The sequence below is a fragment of the Lissotriton vulgaris genome, chromosome 4_1 (genome assembly GCF_964263255.1).
Source record: "Lissotriton vulgaris chromosome 4_1, aLisVul1.2, whole genome shotgun sequence".
NCBI lineage: Eukaryota > Metazoa > Chordata > Amphibia > Caudata > Salamandridae > Lissotriton > Lissotriton vulgaris.
Window position 1 is genome coordinate 1538177596 of NC_141691.1, and position 21047 is coordinate 1538198642.

The 21047-nt window shown below is 45.6% G+C and overlaps 1 protein-coding gene across 1 annotated transcript in view; it reads right to left on the bottom strand.

Annotated features, from left to right (window-relative positions):
- The window catches only part of NSMAF (neutral sphingomyelinase activation associated factor), a 606375-nt gene that overhangs the window by 389086 nt on the left and 196242 nt on the right, over nucleotides 1-21047 (bottom strand). Inside the window, exon 11 of the mRNA XM_086965781.1 lies at nucleotides 15121-15192. Within this exon, the coding sequence (XP_086821907.1) occupies nucleotides 15121-15192 (72 nt within the window). The remainder of the gene's footprint in view (nucleotides 1-15120; nucleotides 15193-21047) is intronic.

Consider the following 21047-nt stretch of genomic DNA (forward strand, 5'->3'; position numbering starts at 1 on the left):
ATGGAACTAACTGGAAACACCTTGATATATGTGAGTCAGGTGAGCGAAGGGCAGAACAAGAAATACTTGCTTTTTCTCTAGTGCAAAAGTCCTTTATGATGTGAACCGTGCTTTAGAAATAGTTCCAGCCAACAAGATAGTTTGTCAGGCACCGTGCGGCAGTGGTTACATGGTTGTGACGTACTGTACGTCGACCGATCTCCAAACTGATCTTTGAAGCGCTGTGGCTTCCATTGGTGCGGCGGGTGCAGTGGCACCGGGGCCCAGAGACCTGAGGGGCCCACTGAACCCAGAATATTTCAGTATTTTATAACTCAAACCCATGACTCATTGGCCGCGCTGCAGATGCTTTGTAATTCCCACGCATAATCTCTTCCTCGGAGGTCTTCTTTTTAAAGGTGAAGAAGGGTCAAAGGCAGAGAAAATTCCCACGAGCATGAAGAGTTGATACAGAGAGAAACCTGTGAACGCAAGGGCCGGAAGTTACCCAAAAAAGAGACTCTTGCTCCAGTGTGACTGCTGCTGCAGTCTCAGGGTGTGAGATGGCAAAGCTGGGAAGATCTGCTCGTGCCGGGTGACATCTCTATGATGTCCGGAGGACAGAGAAAACGGCGGACCAATGAGCTTCAAACACAAACCTATCTGCTGTCATCACTTGAGCGAGCAGCTAGTTACCAGAAGCCCAGATAAGCGGCACCGTTCCGGGAATACATTTAAAGCAGTGCTCATAACACCATGACAGAAAACAGGCCACTAGCGCGCGTGTAAGGTGTTTTACAAACGCCACCAGTTACCGTTTTAAATTACCTGAGAACTGCGATCCCTCGTGCTTCCTGTAGGCCTAAAAAGTGCTAACTCGGCGAGTGGAGTGGGAGGGAGGGAGGAGGCACGGACAGCGGGAGGGAGGGCGGGGGATAAACAAATGGATTGCTGAATGAAATAAAATAAACAAGGCCGAGAGAGGGAGGGCGAGGACAGGGGAATGAATGGACGGGGGCGGGATGGGAGTGCGTGTAGGGATTCGGGGGCGTGTTTTTCGTGGTCTCCCCTTCCCATTGGCTGGAAGGTAAAATTCCAGCCAATGGGAAGAGGAGAGGGCGGTACTTAAAAAAAGACACAGAAACGCCCCCGAATCGCGTTTTCACGGGAAAGCGTGATTGACAGCCTCTGTCTCCCAATGGCTAGCGTCCATTTATGGAGCTAGCCAATGGGAAACAGAGGCGGTCCGAACATCCATACTGTTGACAAAAGTTTTCGATCTGGGCGGGGCACTGCGTGCCCTCGACAGGTCGAAACCTAAAAAGACAATGTGATGAATTGAATATATATGGGCAATATAGAATTATAGTAACATATCAGTGATCAATCTCGGTGATGAGTTTTACCAAATAACTCTTTATTGATACATTTAATTGGAAATGTGTTTCATAATTTAATTAAGTTCTTATAAGTAGTGGATGCTTTTTAATTTCATCCCTTTTTAGGTCTTGCCTGAGCCAATGCGCTTGAGCATTGCTCCGGCGAGATTATAGTAAGGGGAAAAGAATAGTCTACCAAAACGGCGGATTAGACACAGTTCATGTGATCTATGCGCATGGACAAACCAGCCATGTCACACACCACCATTTGTCTGTGCCTCGCATCAGACTTCAAAGGCTGCCGCTCCCCCCCAATCAGACTTCAAAGGCTGCCGCTCCCCCCCCAATCAGACTTCAAAGGCTGCCGTTCCCCCCCCAATCACCCAATCAGACTTCAAAGGCTGCCGCTCCCCCCAATCAGACTTCAAAGGCTGCCGCTCCCCCGCATCAGACTTCAAAGGAATGCGCTCCTGCTCCCCCGCAGCCCCGCCACACCAATGCAGAGAGCTTGTTTTGCTTGTCTGCTTGCATCTTCCTTCCTTGGCCCTGGGTGTTTTCCGTGTTCTCCCATTCAGTGCCTTCTCGGCCCCACACTGGATTGCTGTCCAAGCCCCAGCACTTGCTGCCTCTATCATTATACACTCTCCCTGCGCTTTGTAGCACTCAACTCTGCGTGTTCTTAGTTTGAGTCTCTGTGCTGCTGCACCACATCACTCAGGGACACCACCACATCACTCAGGGACACCACCACATCACTCAGGGGCACCACCACATCACTCAGGGGCACCACCACATCACTCAGGAGCACCACCACATGACTCAGGGGCACCACTCACGGGCACCACCACATGACTCAGGGACACCACCACATCACTCAGGAACACCACCACATGACTCAGGGACACCACCACATCACTCAGGGACACCACCACATCACTCAGGGACACCACCACATCACTCAGGGACACCACCACATCACTCAGGGACATCACCATCACCCATGGAGACCACCACATCACTCAGGGAGACCACCACATCACTCAGGGAAACCACCACATCACTCAGGAACACCACCACATGACTCAGGGACACCACCACATCACTCAGGGGCACCACTCAGGGGCACCACCGCATCACTCAGGGACACCACCACTTCACTCAGGGACACCACCACATCACTCAGGGGCACCACTCACGGGCCCCACCACATCACTCAGGGACACCACCACATCACTCAGGGACACCACAACATCACTCAGGGGCACCACCACATCACTCAGGGGCACCACCACATCACTCAGGGGTGCTTCTTTGGAAGGCGAGAGAGGAGAATATGAAGCAAGTGGCAGAGTGGACGACATGCTTCTAAAGAATAAACAACTACTGACAATACACTGTTTGGTTCCCTTAGTCACAAGGTGTTAGAACTGGCCCTTTTGGTAGGTTTATCCCCAAACTTTTTGCCTTTTGCCTCCTATTTTTTCGGACCCGTTTTTGTTGGACATAGGATTCTGGGCATTTTACTACTGCTGATCAGTGCTAAAGTGCATATGCTCTCCGTGTAAATTGTGATAGGATTGGTTATCCATGATTGGCATATTTGATTTACTGGTAGGTCCCTAGTAAAATGCACAGTGTGTGCCAGAAACTGTAAATCAAATGCTACTAGTGGGTTTGCAGCACTGGTTGAGCCACCCACATGGGTAGCCCTGTAAATGTACCTCAGACCTTCCCCTGTAGTATCTGCATGCACAGTTGCGAACTGCCATGTTGTCCTGGCAATTGCACCCACTTGCCAGGCCCAAACCTTCCCTTTCCTTACATGTAAGGCACCCTTAAGGTAGACCCAAGGTACCCCATGGGCAAGGTGCAGTGTATGTGGAAGGTAGGACATGTGCTAGGGTGTGTGACATGTCCTGATAGTGAAATACTGTGTCATTTGTTTTTCACAGTTGAAAGGCTATCTGTCCCATAGGCTTAACATTGAAGTTGAACTCTAACATGCTTACATGTGTAACTTGCAATAGGGATAAGATAGGAAAATTATGTTTAGACTCCCTGAACTCAGAATTTATTAAAGCACCTTGAAGGTGGTTTTTAAATCCTGTGTTTGAAAATGGCACTTTTAGAAAGTGGGCATGTTCTTACTTCACCATTCTATGTGCCTCTGGCTGTTTGTGTATTCATTGTCTGGTGTGGGAGTGACAGGATCTGAGATGTGCATTCACTCTAGACAGTCACTGGGGAGGGGGTGGGGGGGGCGGGGGGTTTGAGGTGTGCCCTGCCTTGCATGGGTGACTCATCGCAAGCCTGACTACACATGGTCTGCATTTAGAGTAGCAGGAGGAGATGTGATTACACCTGAATTGGTTGGGTTTCTGTTCGAACAATGCTGTCCCAGCCCCCTGTGGTCATGCTGCACCAGTTAATGCAGAACTGGTTTGGGCTGGGTTCAGCAGTTTCCGACGAGAGCAGACAACCACAGAGTAGTGAGGACTACAAGGAAGGCCCCGCCAACCCGTTCGGCCATTAAAAAGAACTCACCACCACCTGATGGTAGAGCCGTGACCATCGGAAGGAGAACCTGGTGTGGTCGCTGTACTGCGAGGTCACGGACTGCCAGTCTTTTCTTGGGTTACTAGGGGAGGTCTGCCTGCCTTCGTGGGCAGCGTGGATGCCTCCCCCTTGTATTGCATGTACCAAGGGCAGCGGCGACCTCGAATACCTGCGGGGGCTTAAGCCTCCCTCACAACCAGTCGCAGCTGCACCACTGTTAGGGCCATTTCTTTACTGGCCGCATCCGCCATGGTCAGATGGTAGGCAGCCCGATAACCTGCTTAAGCCACATCATGGATTGTAATTTACGCCAGGAAGACAGATAGAAGTATTGTAATTCGGGTAGTGTCTCTTCATGGCTTGTACTCCAAGATGAATGTTGGTTTTCCTCCTCCTGGTGACGGCATGAGTAAGGGTGTGTGACAGGATTGTTTATAATGTACAGTAATGCTTTTCTAATCACAAGCGTAGCATATATGTCCTTCTGTTATTACCCTACCTGTGATGCCATGTTAAGTACCTAGTTGACAAGGTGCTTATGCCCCAAGCTGATGCAAAGTACTCAATGTGCATGATGGCATGATCTGCATTCTTAGGACCAATGCCTAGTGGCACAGTAATTCACGTCATTGTGGTCTTATGGGCCTCATATGCATCCTTATGACAAGCGCCTAGTGGCGAAGTAATTTGCTCTCTGGTCTAAATGTGTTTTACATGCTTCTCAGTGATTTATGGTCTAATGTTCTTTGTGTAAGTGTAAATAATACAAAGGCTATTTTTATATAACCTTGTGTGCCGTCTCTTTTGTTGTGCACCTGGTGTGTCATTGGTATGTGTGTGTGTTGCACAAATGCTTCACACATTGGCTCTAGGATAAGCCTAACTAGGCATATCCCAATAAGGCCTCCAGAGTACTTAGCACCAAATATGTCAGAAAACAATATTGTATAGGGCAGTTACAGCAACTTTACCAATGACTCACTCACTTGATAAGCTGCCATGGCCATAATGAGAATGACTTTTTCAAGGTTAAGAGATGCAACTATGCACTGGCAATGTGACATCATAAATGGTTTGAGAAGAAAGATGCAAATTATGAAGTAAATTAATATCCCATGGTTATTAATTAGTCCATTTCCAAGGATGGGTGGACGAAATTGATAAATATAGATGGAGTAATGAGTCCACTTAAGGTCTACTTGTCCAAGGTTGGCCTTCTAAGTGTGGTGCACTTAGTGAAGAGCTAAAAGATTACTGGGACGTCGAAACGAGAGGAACTTAATGGATGAAATCGATTTAGGAAAAACAAGTCTGCACCCCATGTGGAGTTACAAAACAGCATCACATACCTTGTCCATGAGGGTCATTTAGGCAGGAACGTACCAGAGTAAGATGCAATTATTGGTTCCGTAGAATTGAGTTCTTAGTAGTCCAAAAGGTAGAACAATGTACCAACTGTACTACTAGTGATAAAACTAAAACAAACCACAACTTTCCTTTCGCTGAAGTGTCCATTCCTGAGAAACATTGGGACGAATTTGCTTGAGAGACTTTTGGACCCATCGATAAAAAAAAGTGTTCCTAAGCCTTTTATTTTTGTTTTAACTGATTACCAGTCACACTAGGTTTAGGTAAATCACACAACAACAGATGGGTTAATTAATTGTTCAAGAGATGCACTTTTCATTGAAGATGTTCTTTGCATATTTATCATAGATAATGGAGTGAAGTCCTACCTCTAATGCCATAAGTGAGTATTAATCCAAATGGTTAAATAAAATATCAGAGAATGACTGAGCATTGCCTCTGGCAAATGGTCTGGTGGTAAGAGCTAACCGAAAAATAAAGGATTGTGTCAGACTTGACCACCTCTGCAGGGTCATCTCCAAAATTGTATTCCTTCCCCCTCCTGTTTTCTGACCTATATTTGATAGCAGTCAGGACTCTGCACACTTAACCACTGCTAATCAGTGCTAAAGTGCTTGTGCTCCCTCCTTTAAACATTCTAATTGGCACATTTAATGTATTTGTAAGTCTCTGGTTAAGTGGTAAAAAATGTACACAGGGCCTGTAACTTAAATTCTACTAGTAGCAAGCAACATTAATTGATCCTCTCACTTAGCCCTTTTGAACATGCCTCAGGCCTGGCATTGCAGCCTGTGTGTGCAGTTTGTAACTGCCATTGCGACCTGGCAAAATAAACCTTTTGCCAGGCCTAAATATTCATTTTTACAATACATATAAGCCACCCCTAGGTTAGGCCCCAAGTAACTCATAGGGCAGGGTGCAGTATATTTAAAATGGTGGACATGTACTTTTAACTTTTACATGTCTTGATTGTGAAAAACCCTTACATTCGTTTTTTCAGTACTGAAAGGCCTACCTAGCCTGTAGAAAAAAATTGATTTACCTCATTCCATTTAATAAGTGATAACGTTCACTTGGGAGCAGATAGGAATGTAGAGTTTGATGGCTAAAGAAGTATAATTTAAAACCCTCTTCAATGGTATAATGAAGGAGTCAGTTTTCTGAAAACTCGATTTTTAGAAAGTTGGAATTTTCTTGCCCCAATCATTTGGTGCCCGTCGCCTGTATCCTGGGCCACATGACAAGGTGTAGCTGGCAGTTGGTCTTTGTGCATTACTCCCAGACAGTGAAACAAAGGGGGAATAGATGTTGGCAGGGTGGGCCATCTCAAACTTGATAGGTGGTGGGGCTGTCACCTACCACACTTGCACATCACAAAGGCTTTGACTGAGCACACTCACAAAGGGTTTGACAAAAGTCTTTGGTGTCCCCAGACAAGCTGGGGCCAGTGCAGGGATGCAATGAATTCCAAAGACAAACGAGGTTGGAAACCTCCAAATCCTTCTTCTACTTCAAAGCTGGCATCAGGAATAAATATTGGAACCTCAGACCCAACTTTTCAGTACACCTGTGGACATGGTGAATACTCAGAAGGACGGCTGTGCTGCAATGCAAGAACGACTGCTATTCCGCTGCCTGAGTGAGGACTGGACCTACATCTTGAACTCAGGACCTCCAGACTGACTTCAAAGGATAGTTTGCAGGAATCCTAATCAGTCTCAGGGACCGAAAAGGTTCCAACCAGCTTGAACCCAACACTTGGACTCTGCCTGCTGTTATTCTTGTCCCCTTCTCCCCCCCCCCGCCCCCCAAGTGGCGCCATCCTAGTCCTCAACCCTTAGAAATGGAGCTGAAGGTGTTGTGCCAGCCCAGCTGTGTTTTTTTTTAGTAGAACCAATATAGGTCAACGCATTGCTTCGCAGCCGCACATTGGAACCACCGCTGCACAATGCATCCTTGACGCAGGAACTCACAATGCAGCCCACAGCTTCTCAACCGCCACTGTGCCATGCATCCCTGACACAAGATTTTAGATAACAAGCCCCCCATAAACTACATGCTCGATGACGCAGGACCTTACATCCCAAGGCTTGTTGATGAAGTCATTGAAAACGCCGTTGCGTGATGCATCTCCGATACAGGACCTCACATTGCAACCCACAGCCTCTCGGACCGCCACTGTGCATCGCATCCTTGACACAGGATCTCACAATGCTATGCAACTAGGATTTAATGTACTTTGTGCAGCAGGCTTAACTTGGTCTCGGTATCCAACCTGGCTAAATCGCAGTCAGTCTAAACTTGTGACTTTGTCGCAGTCCAGCCCTACCAGAAAACCACAGTTGGTGCTTCATGATTTTAGGCACTTTTTTCACTTAAATCTTTAACATTGCATATCCCTGGTTCTACTGATTGGACTTTTGCCGTTTTGGTCTTAAATAATTAATTGAATTTTGTTTTTTTGTAAATTGGGTTGGGATTTTCCTTGTGTGCGTTTTTACTTTATTACTGTTTGAAGTGCTGCATAAATACTTTACACATTGCCCCTAAGTTAAGCCTGACTACTTTTGTGCCAAGCTACCAGAGGATTAAGCACAGGTTAATTTGGGGGTTTGCTTGTGTTTCACCTGGACAAGAATTGTGGTTGCTGATTGAGTAGGGTTTAACCCACCTCTACCAGTAACCCAATTTTCTACAGACTGTATCCAATTAGCTTGCATAAACAGAGACTCTGAGAAGTTCATTCAAGACATTGTATGGGGTTACCACATAGCTCCCAAGCTAATCACTGTAATATCCCCAATTTTGTCCAGTCAGGGGCAGGAAAACTTTCTATAAATTATGCCCTGGCTGGTTGGGTGGAGGAGTACCCACAGGTTTTGATAAAGAAATAGGGAAAAACAAAATATATAGACATCAAAGGAAATATAAGAATTGGTACGATTCTAAATATTGAGTGAAATGTCAACGTTGAGTTGTGTGTGATAGTGCTGGGCCTGGTGGCTCAGTTGACTAATGCATCCACTGCAGAGGCCTGTGTATGACCTCATGGTCACAGGTTCAAATCCCAGCGGGTTCACTCAGCCTTTCATCCATCTGAGGTCGATAAAAGGAGTACCATTGAGTTGGGTAACAATAAACATCTTTTATTCAGCACCAAGATACCCCGTTCATCATGAACGTGCGCTTTAGAAATGTACATGTTCGTTAAAAGACCCATTAAATTGGAAGGTAGAGAGAAAATTCTCCAAACCATTGAGTATTGATGAAGTCAAATGAAAAATTGCCATAATGGACAATGGTCAAATGTATGTGCATGACATATAGGTTAAATGCCCTTCAAATGTTGAGAAAGTGCACGGGGAAACAGAATGATCCCCTGTAGTAGAATGTGACTTAGAAGGTAATCTGTCTACCAATAGATTTAGAAGTAATCCTTGTTGGTAAATGGATTTTTGTATGGTATGATCTTCTAGATAGTTTTCCTTGTTTACCCAACGTTAGGAGATGCGTTGTAATTTACTCCTTTATGTTTAACTACCTGTGTTCCTGCTTGACCCAACTATCTCATCCAAGTCAGCATTTCAATGTATTTCAACCCTCCCCCCACATTCCCTGTTGTTACCTTCTGACAGTTGGTAGAATGCTCCAGCTGTGGTAAATCTTTCCTGTGCGCTCAGAGACAGAAGAATAAAGAAGTCTTATTTACCCGCTTCTTTTTACCAGTATCATTGCTTCATAAATCTTTAATATACTAATCTCAACAGGTGATTTGAACAAGGACAGTTGGTCCAGTAAATGAAGAAAGGCTGAAAGGGCAGACACATAACCTTTTACAGTGCTCACTGAAAGGCCTTAATGGACTAAAGACAACAAAAACAAGAGAATGTCTGGCAGAATTGCCTGCAAAGGATCAGTATCTAAGGCACCCCACTAGGTTACCAATTTGTCTCAGAACCCAGCAAAACTTAATTTTGTGGAGGGGCATCTGGCAGCATGAATGACATCCATCACTTTATGCGGCAAGTCAAATGCACTCAACTGCACCGGCTCAATCTCCACACATGGAGGTTAAAATTGTGTAGCCTCCGGGGTGGAGGACTTAGCCTCCAGGGCAGAGGACCTTGCCCTGTTGCTGAGACAGCCTGTCCTCACAGGGTGGCAGACTGATCGGAGGGCAGATGCTCCTACCCAAGAGTTCCATGTACCACACCCTCCTGACCAAATACAGGGCCACTAGGATGACGTGGGCCAAGGTAGTTCCTGATGTTCTTCAGAACTCAAGGCAGTAGAGGGCATGGCAGGAAGTCATACAGGAGTACCCTGTTCCATTTCCGCCTCAAGGCATACCCTAGCTCTGTTGTATAGCGTTTTAGGACCCTAGTGTAATTTTCCCAATTCATGCCCTTATATAGGTATAATTCACATTACCCTTATATAGGCATAGAAATCATACCCATTTTTAGACATACCCCATCTAGTCCAAATACGGCATGGCTACTTCCACTAGTTCCAAAAAGCCACAACGATTTCTTGGAAAACTCTGCTTCAGCAGTCATGGACATCCCCTTTCTTGAATATTGATTTGTCCTAGAAATCATGGCGTTTTCAAAGAACTACCATTCCCTTGGGGTTCTTTGGAGACGTTATTATGTCCAACTTTACGTCAAACCAGGCACCTTCAAGGTATAACTATGCCCACACTTGCCCTAGCAAACACACAGTGCTTTGGAGCAGTTTGACTATCTACTTGCCCGACGCCTCTCGCTACAGCAAGTGCCGAAGGAAGCCGACCCTCCCGCTGACGCACTTACAGAGAGGCTGCCTTTCTCTCGCTGAGAATCCAGCTCCAGTGTTTCCAAGCTCCCCTCGCGGGGTGTTGGGAAATCGAGTCCCGAGACAGAGATACCAGGCCTCCTTCATTCTAAACCAAGGTACGGAGCGGATTAGACCCTAAGAGAAATCTTGGATAGATTCTTGGCAAAGAAACTAAACCCATACTTACTTCTTCCCTCGTACTAGACTTAGGTTAGGTACATTGGGGTAGGCGTATTTTAGAAGCACCAGTTGAGTACTTTTAGCCTTTGTTATTTATGTATGTATTTTATGTCTTGGAAACCATACCATGCTTTTACAGTATTCTTTTATAATACTCTTCTTGCCGTATGCATTATACTTTACAGCCAGTATTACAATTTTAGCAGTTCATTTCTTTTGCATGAGAAAGAAGACTGTTCAATAAATACTTTTATTGAAAAGGCCAGTCTCTCTATTTCTCTGCACCTCTGGTGAAACGAAGCATGCGCGATTGACTGAGTAAAATATCTATCTATTGTTTCCACGACTCTGAAGATCAGTTTTATTTTGGGGAAACAAAGTTGTCATGTTAGTGGGGTTGTCAGAAACGAATCCCTTCTTGTGTATTCAAGAAAGTTTCTAGTGACCTCTGAGCTAGCTGGCACTCACAATTAAGGCTAATATATTCGATAGAGACCTAGTCGACCTAAGTCCTACGTCAAAACTATAGGATATATTATTCCAAAGCGCAGAGCCAATTGGGTATATAGGAACTACCATACAGCTCTAGTGTGCAAACTTCAGTGTGAAAAATTGAGGACACGGAGTGTTTGTGGCAGTGGCAAATAGAAGTTCCAGGCACTTTATCCATGTTGAAAATTATTCTTATGGAGTGGTCCTAATGCATGGGATGAAGGATGCTGAACATGCTATAAGAATGCTGTGGATGTGACGCAGTCAACTGGCTTCTTCCTGTAGGGATTCCTCGGTCCACGAAGATGATGAGGGGGTCCCAATTGTAGTGGTGACATCCCACAAAGTCCCTTATAGTCTGACAGAATTCCAATCACCACTGGACTACCAGTCGACTGTTGCAGTCGCATGCCAACCCTTCCAGAGTAGATAACGCACCTTCTGAGGGTCCCAGCAACTCTTCAACTGCACGCACGGACTCAGCGAACTCGGGTGCTACTATGTGTATTGGGTCTTGGTCCGTGGTGCTGCAAAGCGGTGGTAGTAGGGGCTTGAAGACTTTTGGCTACCACCTTGGCCCAGCAGACTTCTTCCGCTGTTGTGTCGCTGTGCTGCGAACAGGAGGCCAATCAGCTGGCCCTTTGAGTTCTCTTGGCTTGACTGGGTTTTGGAGACAACTTCTCCTTGAGCTGGACATGGCAGACAGTCCCTTCTCTTTGCTAGCCCCAGGTGCAGCCCTGTCGGTGCAGCCTCTCATTACTGTTCCCTTGGTGCAGCAGGGTTGTCCTTCTCCCGTCCTTTTTCTAAGTTGGTCTAGATCTGAGGGCTGGGTGCCGGGATGCCTCTCTTATGCTCAGAAAATGCCCACAGAGACCATTTACTAGGAACTTTCGAGTAAGTTAGCCATTTTAAATTGAGTATAGCTAATTCTACACATACTTTTAGAGTCAGGGTACTGACAATGAGGTTAAGTTAGCAGGCCTCAGTTCACTCTCAGACGATTAACCAGCAGGATCAGTCGAAAAACTTAGGGATGAACGTACACCAAGAGGCATGTCCTTACAACAACGTGATGTGCCTTTTTAATATATTAGTGCGACGTTGGTAGAGCTCTGGTCAACATCAGTTTGGGATTCGACAAGAGCGTCTGCACTTAATCATCCGCCAATGCCATAGTGAGGACAGAGTAAATGTATGCACCGGAGTCATTACTTGCCCAGTAACGAGTTGTAAGGAAACAGGTGGTGCTGTGGAGAGACCCTAAAGTGGTAACTTAACCGGAGGATCCTGCACTTCCATGCGCTTGAAAGCAAGCCAGTGTGCCCCGGATGCACACAGAAAAGCCGCTGCGGGTAGGATGACGGCCCAAGAAAGGTGCAACCGAATCAACTGAGGTATCAGCTCTGTGATAGTTGACCTTGATGGGGTGCAAATGACATTGCCACACCTTTGTGGCTTCTCTTTGGAGGGGCAGGAGGTAGGTTGAATCCCGTTTTGCATTTTGAGGCATGAGTTTGGATTTTAACTTACTGAAGGACTTCCAGAGCTAATTGGAGTAGTCACAGTCTCAGCCCTGGAACCTGGCCCATACGTTAGATTGGGAGCAGGTTCTTCATGAGGTCCACCACCTCCTTCTGTGTTCGGCGACATACAACTTCCCTTCCCAGTCTCAAATCGCCTTCAGGTGCATTAGTGCGCATTTATCACACTTTGAGTTGTCTCCTGAGCCCAGGAATCAAAGTCAAGCACTGTGTGGATCTGTGATTGACCTCTGCTTCCAGCAAACATATCAAAGTTGAATTCCTATCATTGTCTGTGGGGACATTGTTTCCTAGCATACTATAGGAACATTTGGAAACGTAAGAAGCCAACAAGTCAGGAGAATTCATGCAATACCAACCTGTTGTGGGTAAGTTTATCTGCTAGATTTTTAAGCAAGTGTGTCCAGTGTTATGTGCCTGAAATCTGTTATTAAATAATCAACGTGCTCCTTGTTTATTCACCCTGCGTATTAACAGATATCGTTGTGGCCATGCTGCACAGAGTAATCTTGTTAGTGATGAAAACTCAGTTAGAAAGCTTGGAGTGTCAGTCGATTTGCAATTAGTTCTAGGACGCGGAGGTGTAATCTCCATCCTTGTGGTAACCACAGGCTTCAAGTGAATACACTTCACAGATGAGGACCTCAGCCACCCAGGGAACTGGTTTCAGGCCCCAAAAGAATAGGCCACCTTCTAGGTTTCGAATGTGCAACAACCTCTTTTTAGGTGTTGGTAAAGCTTTATAATGTGATGCAAGTGACCTTCATTTTGGTGCCACTGAACATCCAGTTTCTTCTAAACTCATCTCACATGCGAGCAGCTTTGTGATAGAGCAGAATGCCACAGTAACTGGTAGGGACTTTGCGTCTTTACTTCTGCATTTTGAAGGAATAAGTTTCCAGAGTGAAAAACGTGTACAAGAAAAGTGATTCTATGGCTCAGGCTAGCACATTCAACGATGAGCCTGGTCACAGCTTCTAAAATGTGGTCATATGACACAGTGGCAGAAGGATAAGCAACACCTTTCCTCTCTCCTTGAGCCAAGGATGGGACAATACAAGGGCCATCTTCGTAATATGGTTTCTGAATTCAGCGTTATGAAGTAAGCCTGAAGAAATACAAACATACTTTGCAGCATTTGTTAGTCTTGGGTAGTACATGTCGGTTGGTTGGCTTAGGACTATAACATTCAAAATACAGTACAATAAGGGACCATCTCCTACTAATACCAAGGAAGTGCTAGCAATCCGCAGGTGACATTTTAATAAATGGTCTGTTACACTTACTTTGACAGGTATGTCTAGGTATAACAAATGCAACATCTGGCGGTTTGAGGTATTCATAATTCAACCGAGTCAAAGCACCCAGGCCCTGAAACAATGTACATCTTTTGAACTGTACTTGCTTTTCTAACAAGTTTACTCGAATTGGGTTGAGGATTTAAAATTCGACTTGCACCTACTGGTCTAAAACAAATGTTCAAGGTTACAGCTCTCTTCTAATTGTATGTATTGGGTAAGACTTCTATTACCGCAGAAGTAGCCGGACTTTAAAACAATATTTGCAGATATCAGAGCAGTTTCGGACTTAAAGGGTCAAGAGAAAAGACCAAAGTCTCTCCCATTTCTTATCCAGTAAATCTAGGTCCAGATACTTATACACTTCTTAATAAAGAAAGTTACTTAAGTTTGCGTCTAAGACAGTCAACTTATTAAGAAGGGCGAGATGAAAACAAGAGACATATTACATACTCAGATTTGTGTCTCAAATTATTTCATTTAAAGGAACAAGTAACATTTCTCATTCAGAGTAATCTAAAGTAGATTTTCAATAACCAGATTTGGGCAGCTAACAAGAGAAGCTCACTGAACAGCTGGACCAACGAAGTGTACCACCCCCAGCTGCAGAATGAGATTCCAGTACAGGCATGTAATGGACCGGGCATATCCCAAAGTGCTTTTGTTTGAAAGAGTGTACACCCTCCTACACTGAGAGCTTTCCAAAATACTCTAAGTAGCAGCACCACTTACTTACATATTAGATCGGATCTTGATAAAACGTTCACAACGTGCCACCACTGTGCACTTCCTTACATATTCGAGAATTTTGTTTACCCGGTTACAAATTACCTTCATTTCTCCTATGAAACTCTAAACAAAGAGAGGTGAGAACTTCTACCAATTATACTTAGTGTGAAGTTGTGAAGACATGTTTCACGAGTTCATGCAATACCTGTATGCAGTTGGCTTTGCTAGCCAACCTTTTCACACACCCCACACCAAATGCAACTACGGTATCATGTTTTTATAGAGTGAATATGGCTACGCAGACTTAAATAGCATTCTTTGTAAGTTAATACTGCAAAGGCATAAGGGTATGAACTGTGGCTTGCATCAAGAGTGTAACAAAACAAGACGAGAGATTTTAGTTTTTACACTTTAAGAGCTTCAGGAACAAATCAACCGTAACAACCTCTGGCAGCCATTTGCCTTGCATGTCTTAAAGTTCAGGTGTTTAATGCAACATACAGATTTACTTGAAGATTGGGATAGGAACTGTAGCCTAAATAAAAACACAAAGTGCCTGCCGCTACAATTACTTGCATCTATTCTGTGTTAACAATAATACACGCATGTTAATGAAATCGGTGTTTTGGAGTGGAATAACCATGCAGTCTGTAGGACAATCCGTTTTTCAGATACTGTCTCACACGGAAATAAAGACCTTCTTGGTTTTGGCTTCAAAACCCACCGTGTCTAACTGAGCAGGTTGAACAATCTTGATTGTGTAAATAGTGTTTGGCTCACCAGTGGCATTAGGCTATGCCTTCTTTTGTAAATACGACGTATATCTTCAAGCTTTATCTGAAGAACCGGTTTCTGAAATGAAAACAAAACAGGAGAAATCCAGGTTTAAGAAACATATAATTTATTTATTGCCAACATTTCTTTATTGGGGCTTGTATAATGAAGAAAACTAGAAAAGATACAGGACTGAAGTATGCAGTTATAAGGTACAGTATAATGCACATATTAAGCAAGCGTGCATTGCCTAACATGAACAGTACAGGAATTACAAAGTCTAGAATTATTCCGATGCAAACCATGAGGGTGTGAAGTAACAAGGCAGTATGGGGTTAACAGGGGTGAGGGAGGACCATGGTACCTACGTTCCAAAGGCAGTAACTATAATAATAATGATGGTTACTATCATGAATTAGCAACGGTTACTATGGCAATAATGAAAAAAAGTCGGAAATATCCTGGTCACCTTCACCAGTATTGACAATAATATGGCTATTTATGTCTATATTAAGATCTCAATGTTTGTGCACATGCAAATCAGGTGCATGAAGTCTATACAAACCATCTGCAGACCATCTGCCGACTCGAGCTAACTCAAGAACTACCCCACCATCTCCCTTCTCTCCTTTCCTACCAAAGTCCCTGGAGCAGAACCATCTCCTAGATACCTCCCAATCTGGATTCCGTGTCAACCACAGCACAGAGACTGCGTTGATTGCTTTTTGATTGCTGCCACCAATTACATCAGAGCCCTCCTTGACCGGGAAGAAATGGCGACTCTGATCCTCCTCTACCTCTCAGCAGACTTCAACACCATATCGCATCACACCCTGATCAGAAGACTTCATAACATCGAAATACAAGGTACCACCCTCAAATAGACTTCAAGCTTCCTCACCAGAAGAACGCCGAAGGTCCACCAACCACTATTTACACCCAAACCCAGGGACATCATCTGCGGTGTCCCTCACATATCCACCGTCAGCCCCACCCTTTTCAATACCTACAAGACCACTCTGGCCAACATTGTCAGAGCCCACAGACTAAACATCATATCATGCGAGTCAAAACTCAGCTCATCCTCTCGTTAACACACAAGAAGCAACTTCCATAGGTGCATGAAGAGCATCACCAACTGTATGAAGGGCAACTGCCTGAAGCTCAACATGGACAAAACGGAAGTGCTGATCTTCAGCAACAACACCATCACTGAAAACGACTCCTGGTGGCCCTCGAAGTAAGACCATCACTCAAAGCGACCGACCACGCCAGCCAGAATTCTCAGTATAATCCTGGACAGCAAATTGACCATGAAGTCCCAGATCAACGTAGTCACCTCTGCCTTTCTCATACTTTGCATGCTCCGAAAACCACACACCTTCTGCAGAGACACCTGACCATACAGAACTCTGCCACCAGACTCATCCTCAACCTCTCCAGACGAACCCCCCACCTTAGAAAACTCCACTGGCTTCCTATACAGAAAAGATGCCAATTCAAACTTATTGTCCATGCCTACAAAGCACTGCACAACCAAGGACCAGCCTACATCAACCATCGCCTGAACTTCCACCATCCTAGAACTTCCACCATCCTAGAACTTCCACCATCCTACCAGACAACTACACTCCGCCTTCCTCCACTCGCCCACATACCTTGCATCCACTGAAGCAACAGCAGAGGATGCTTCTTCTCCCACCGCATAGTGAAAACCTGGAACGACCTACTGCTGCAGCGATGGACCTCCATCTCTCTACTGGAATTCCAGAGAACACTTAAGACCTTTACTGCTCGATTGAGTCACCTGAACTATCATGACTCAAGCGTCTGGATACCCTCTCAGGTGATTAGTCGCGCTATATAAATCTACTGATTGATTGATCCATGTTCTGGAACCGGTATTTTATGTGGGGTCATAGGTACAAACAAGTAATTGCCCTGTCCCCAAGTGAAACCAGGAACAGAGTTGTCAGGGGTAGAACCAAAGGTTAGTCAGAGAGGTCAGTGCGTGTTATAGGTAAGATAGTGAAGTGCAAGAGCATGTTTCAAAAGGATATTTTTGCCCACAAGGCTACATGTCCTAACAAGGTGTTCCATTGCACATCCTGCCCCAAACACTGCCACTGTCCCCCAATTATCACCGTCCCTGTCTCCCACCCTGACAGAGGTTTCATAGTACTATCATTGAGGTCATAGGTGAGTGAAGTGTGGAGAAGTGTGACTCACTGGTTAGAAGAGGCAGACCCTGAAGCAGAGGTCTGCCCGGGACCAGGGTTCAATTCCCCGACGCGGCAGGGTCTTGGGTCAATGTCCGTGGACTCGATAATTCTCGCCTAGGTGCCTACGCTAACCATGAGTCCAACTCTGCAACTCTGGGCAATAGCTTGCTTAATCTCCACAACGGCCCTAGCAGCGCCGGGGATGCCTGGCTTCACCTTGGGGGTGCCCTCTCACAGGGAAAGCCAGGACGGGTTCCCCAGCGGTATACAGCGCCAGGATGCCACTAGTGATGGGGTAACAGTGCACTTTACAAGTATACATACATTTACATTTACATAGGTGTGCAGTTACTTTTAGACTCCCACTGGACCCGTTCTACTCTGCCGAGAAAGGGACCCCACATTTACTTGCATGCACTTATCATATTATTATATATAGGACTCATTATATACAATGTTCCCTAATTCTGTGAGCCATTAATCTTTCGATGGAGTGGTCCCTTGCCTCCAGTGGTGGAGGATAAAATTCTTCGCTTTCGCCAAAAAGGTTTTTAATAATCTTTGTGAATGTGAGTCTAGATCATGTATGTCTGTTAAAACGTGCAATCACGCTGTGTGTCCAGAGACCCTGATCTGGAGAATATGCGTTCTAGCCACTTCTGACCACGCTGCCTGCCAATATGGATTTAAAGCACCAGAAATCATTCTCTTAAAGGATTCAGGCATCGCAAGAATTGTGCGATTCATTAGAAGTCCTTTTTTCAAAGGCAAAATCGAACTTCTTTACAAGAACTTTCCCTGCTTGCTCGATCAGACTTACGTCGAGCTCAATTTCAGTTCTTAGTAAAGTTTAATTTTTTTACTCCGGTACTAATCCAAAGTTCTCCTGAAACATCCAAATCTGGCTATCCTCTGGATCTATGCCCCCCTAAGATTTCAGCACTACTTCCTACAATATGCTTCTTTTTAAATCTACCAACTAGCACAGGGAAAATCCCCTTGGTCTGGAAAGCTGTGCAAGTCTTGCTCATACAAAAGAAGGCCAATATTGCATCCACAAACCTCAAAAACTATCGCCCCATCTTGTTCCTCCCACTGTTAGGCAAGTTGCTGAAAGGCCAAATTAACAAACAACTATCAGATTACTTAGAGACCAGCATGATCCTGGAACCATCACAATCAGGGTTTTGTTCCTCACACAGTACAGACATACCTTAGTGGCAGTCACAGATCACATGCGACTAGCTCTCAATGCTGATATGCCATCTATTCTTGTGCTGTTGGATTTATCCACAGTGTTAGGCACTGTGTATAATCCCAAGGTACCCCAAAGGTTTATGAAATTAGAATCTATGGGACAGCTCTGCATTTGTTCTGTGACTTTCGAAATAACAGAACCCAAAGAAGACTCGCAATGAGACGATCCACACCGCCCTTATTAACTGTTATGATGCTATCTGACGTTTTGTTTGTTGGGTGGTAGGTCCCACACCAAGGTTCATAATCGGTATTTGTATGATGGGATAAGTTGAGCCTATATAATATACACCGGGCAACCACTGCCCTCTAGGGTCCGGATGTCCCACCTATGGAGGACTCTGGGGGCAGGGGATGTCTGTGTTACCGCCTAGAACGGCCCCCGATGGGTATCCCCCCTGGGTTTGTAAGCTACATGTTAGTTACAGGACCTGTAAGAATGATTTTGTTTGAAGTGGGTATGGGGGAGGGCGTGTGGGTGATTTTTTCTGGCAAGTTGGGGCTGCTTCAGTGGGTGGGGGAGGGGAGAGAGGGTTTTTTTCAGTTTTGAGGAGAAAGGTTGCGCATCAGGAATCTCCTTGCACTAAAACTGCACGGATACAAGTAAAGCCGCCAATTGAGCATCACAAATGGCTGAAAGCTATACTATGCACTGGGGTGCATGGGAGGGGCTGCACTCCCTTGATAACATGCAGGTTGCTGAGTGGAATTGAGACCTATGGCTGATGAGGAAACGGAAGCGCTAAATGTCATTACGTGGAATGTAAGGGGGCTGGGGGATCCACAAAAGAAAAGGCAAATTTTGACATACTTGGACAGGCATCGTGTGCACATAGTTATGCTGCAGGAAACGCACTTCGCTCCTCAGAAACCAAATACTTTTGGGCAGAACTTAGAATATTCTCCTCTTATTACTCTTACGTAAGGGGAACGGCGATCCTGGTTAAGAAAAGTGTACCGTTCCACTTAGGGGGAGCCACGTGGGATTCGCAGGGTCGCTACTGTCTGGCATGGGGGCGGCTGGGTTCCGTGTCCATCACGCTGGCCTGCTGTTACGGGCCGAATGTGAATGATCCAGATTATTTTGTTACATTATGGGCCAAGATCCTCGATATAGGCTCTAGTCATATAATGTGGGGTGGTGATTTTAATGTTACACATAACCCTAGTTCGGACAGGTCGCACCCTAGCCCCCACCATTATTGTGCACAGGAAGGTTTAACACTTCACAGCACAGGCGACATCATGGGCACGGCTAGATTATTGGTTGTTGTCCCGTGGGCTTGGCCCGGCAGTGGCCAGTGTGCAACACTTGCCCAGAACGTATGCAGATCATGCCCCAGTGGCGCTTAGTCTTTTCTGCTCTGAATTTGGGGTAACGCGCAGCAGCTGGCGGCTTTATGCCCCTAGTTTGTTGGACAGCGCTTTCCATGAAGAACTGCAAGAGGAAATACAGGATTTCTTTGTTCGCAATTAAGGAACGGTGAATAGTGTTGAAACCATTTGGGTGGCATTCAAGGTTACACTCCGTGGGTTCTGCATATGAAGGGGTTGGGGTTCTGGAGTGGTGTGGCTCACTGGTCAGAGGCGGCAGACCCGGGAGCAGAAGTCGGCCCGGGACCAGGGTTCAATTCCCGACACGGCAGGGTCGTGGACCAGGGTCAGCGGACTCGACAATTCTCGCCTCAGTGCCTACTCTAACCTGGGGCCCCACTGGGCAACTCTGGGCATTAGCTTGCCTAATCTCCACAACGGCCCCATAAACGCCAGGGATGCCTGGCTCCGCCTTGGGGATTCCCAGTAGGGACCATCCCACAGGGAAAGCCATGACGGGTTCCCCAGCGGTATACAGCGCCGGAACACCCCTTTGCTGGGGCAGCTGTGCGCTTTACAAGTATACGACATTTAACATTTAAAGATATAACTAACGCACTGTGGGTATTGGAGGTAAGGCTGAAATCATTAGAGGAGGAACTGGCCACGGACCCGAGCAGCTCCGCTCAAAGCCAGTTTCGGGAAACTCACCGAATTTATGGACACAGTACAGCAGGAGACTCGATTTAGGGGTAAATACTGGGCGGCCCAATGCTATGGTGAGGGGGAGAGACCAGGACAGGCTCTAGCGCAAATTATTCGTAAACCTCGGTACTCTGGCTATATACTGGAAATTAAGGGGTTAGATTGGGTGGTCTATCGAGACACGGCTAATATTCTTAGTGCCTTTACGCGAGGTTAAGTCCAACAATTGGGTCAGTGAGGCGGAATTTAAGTTTTTAACAAATAACAATGCTATAAGTCCCGCGATCTATGGACTTCCAAAGATCCATAAGGATGCTTCTTCCCCCCCATGAGACCAATAGTGAGTGGTATTGACTCCCTTCTGGAACCTTTTAGTCAATACGCTAACTCTTTTTTGAAACCATTAGTAGCCAAACAAAAATTGTATGTGAGGGA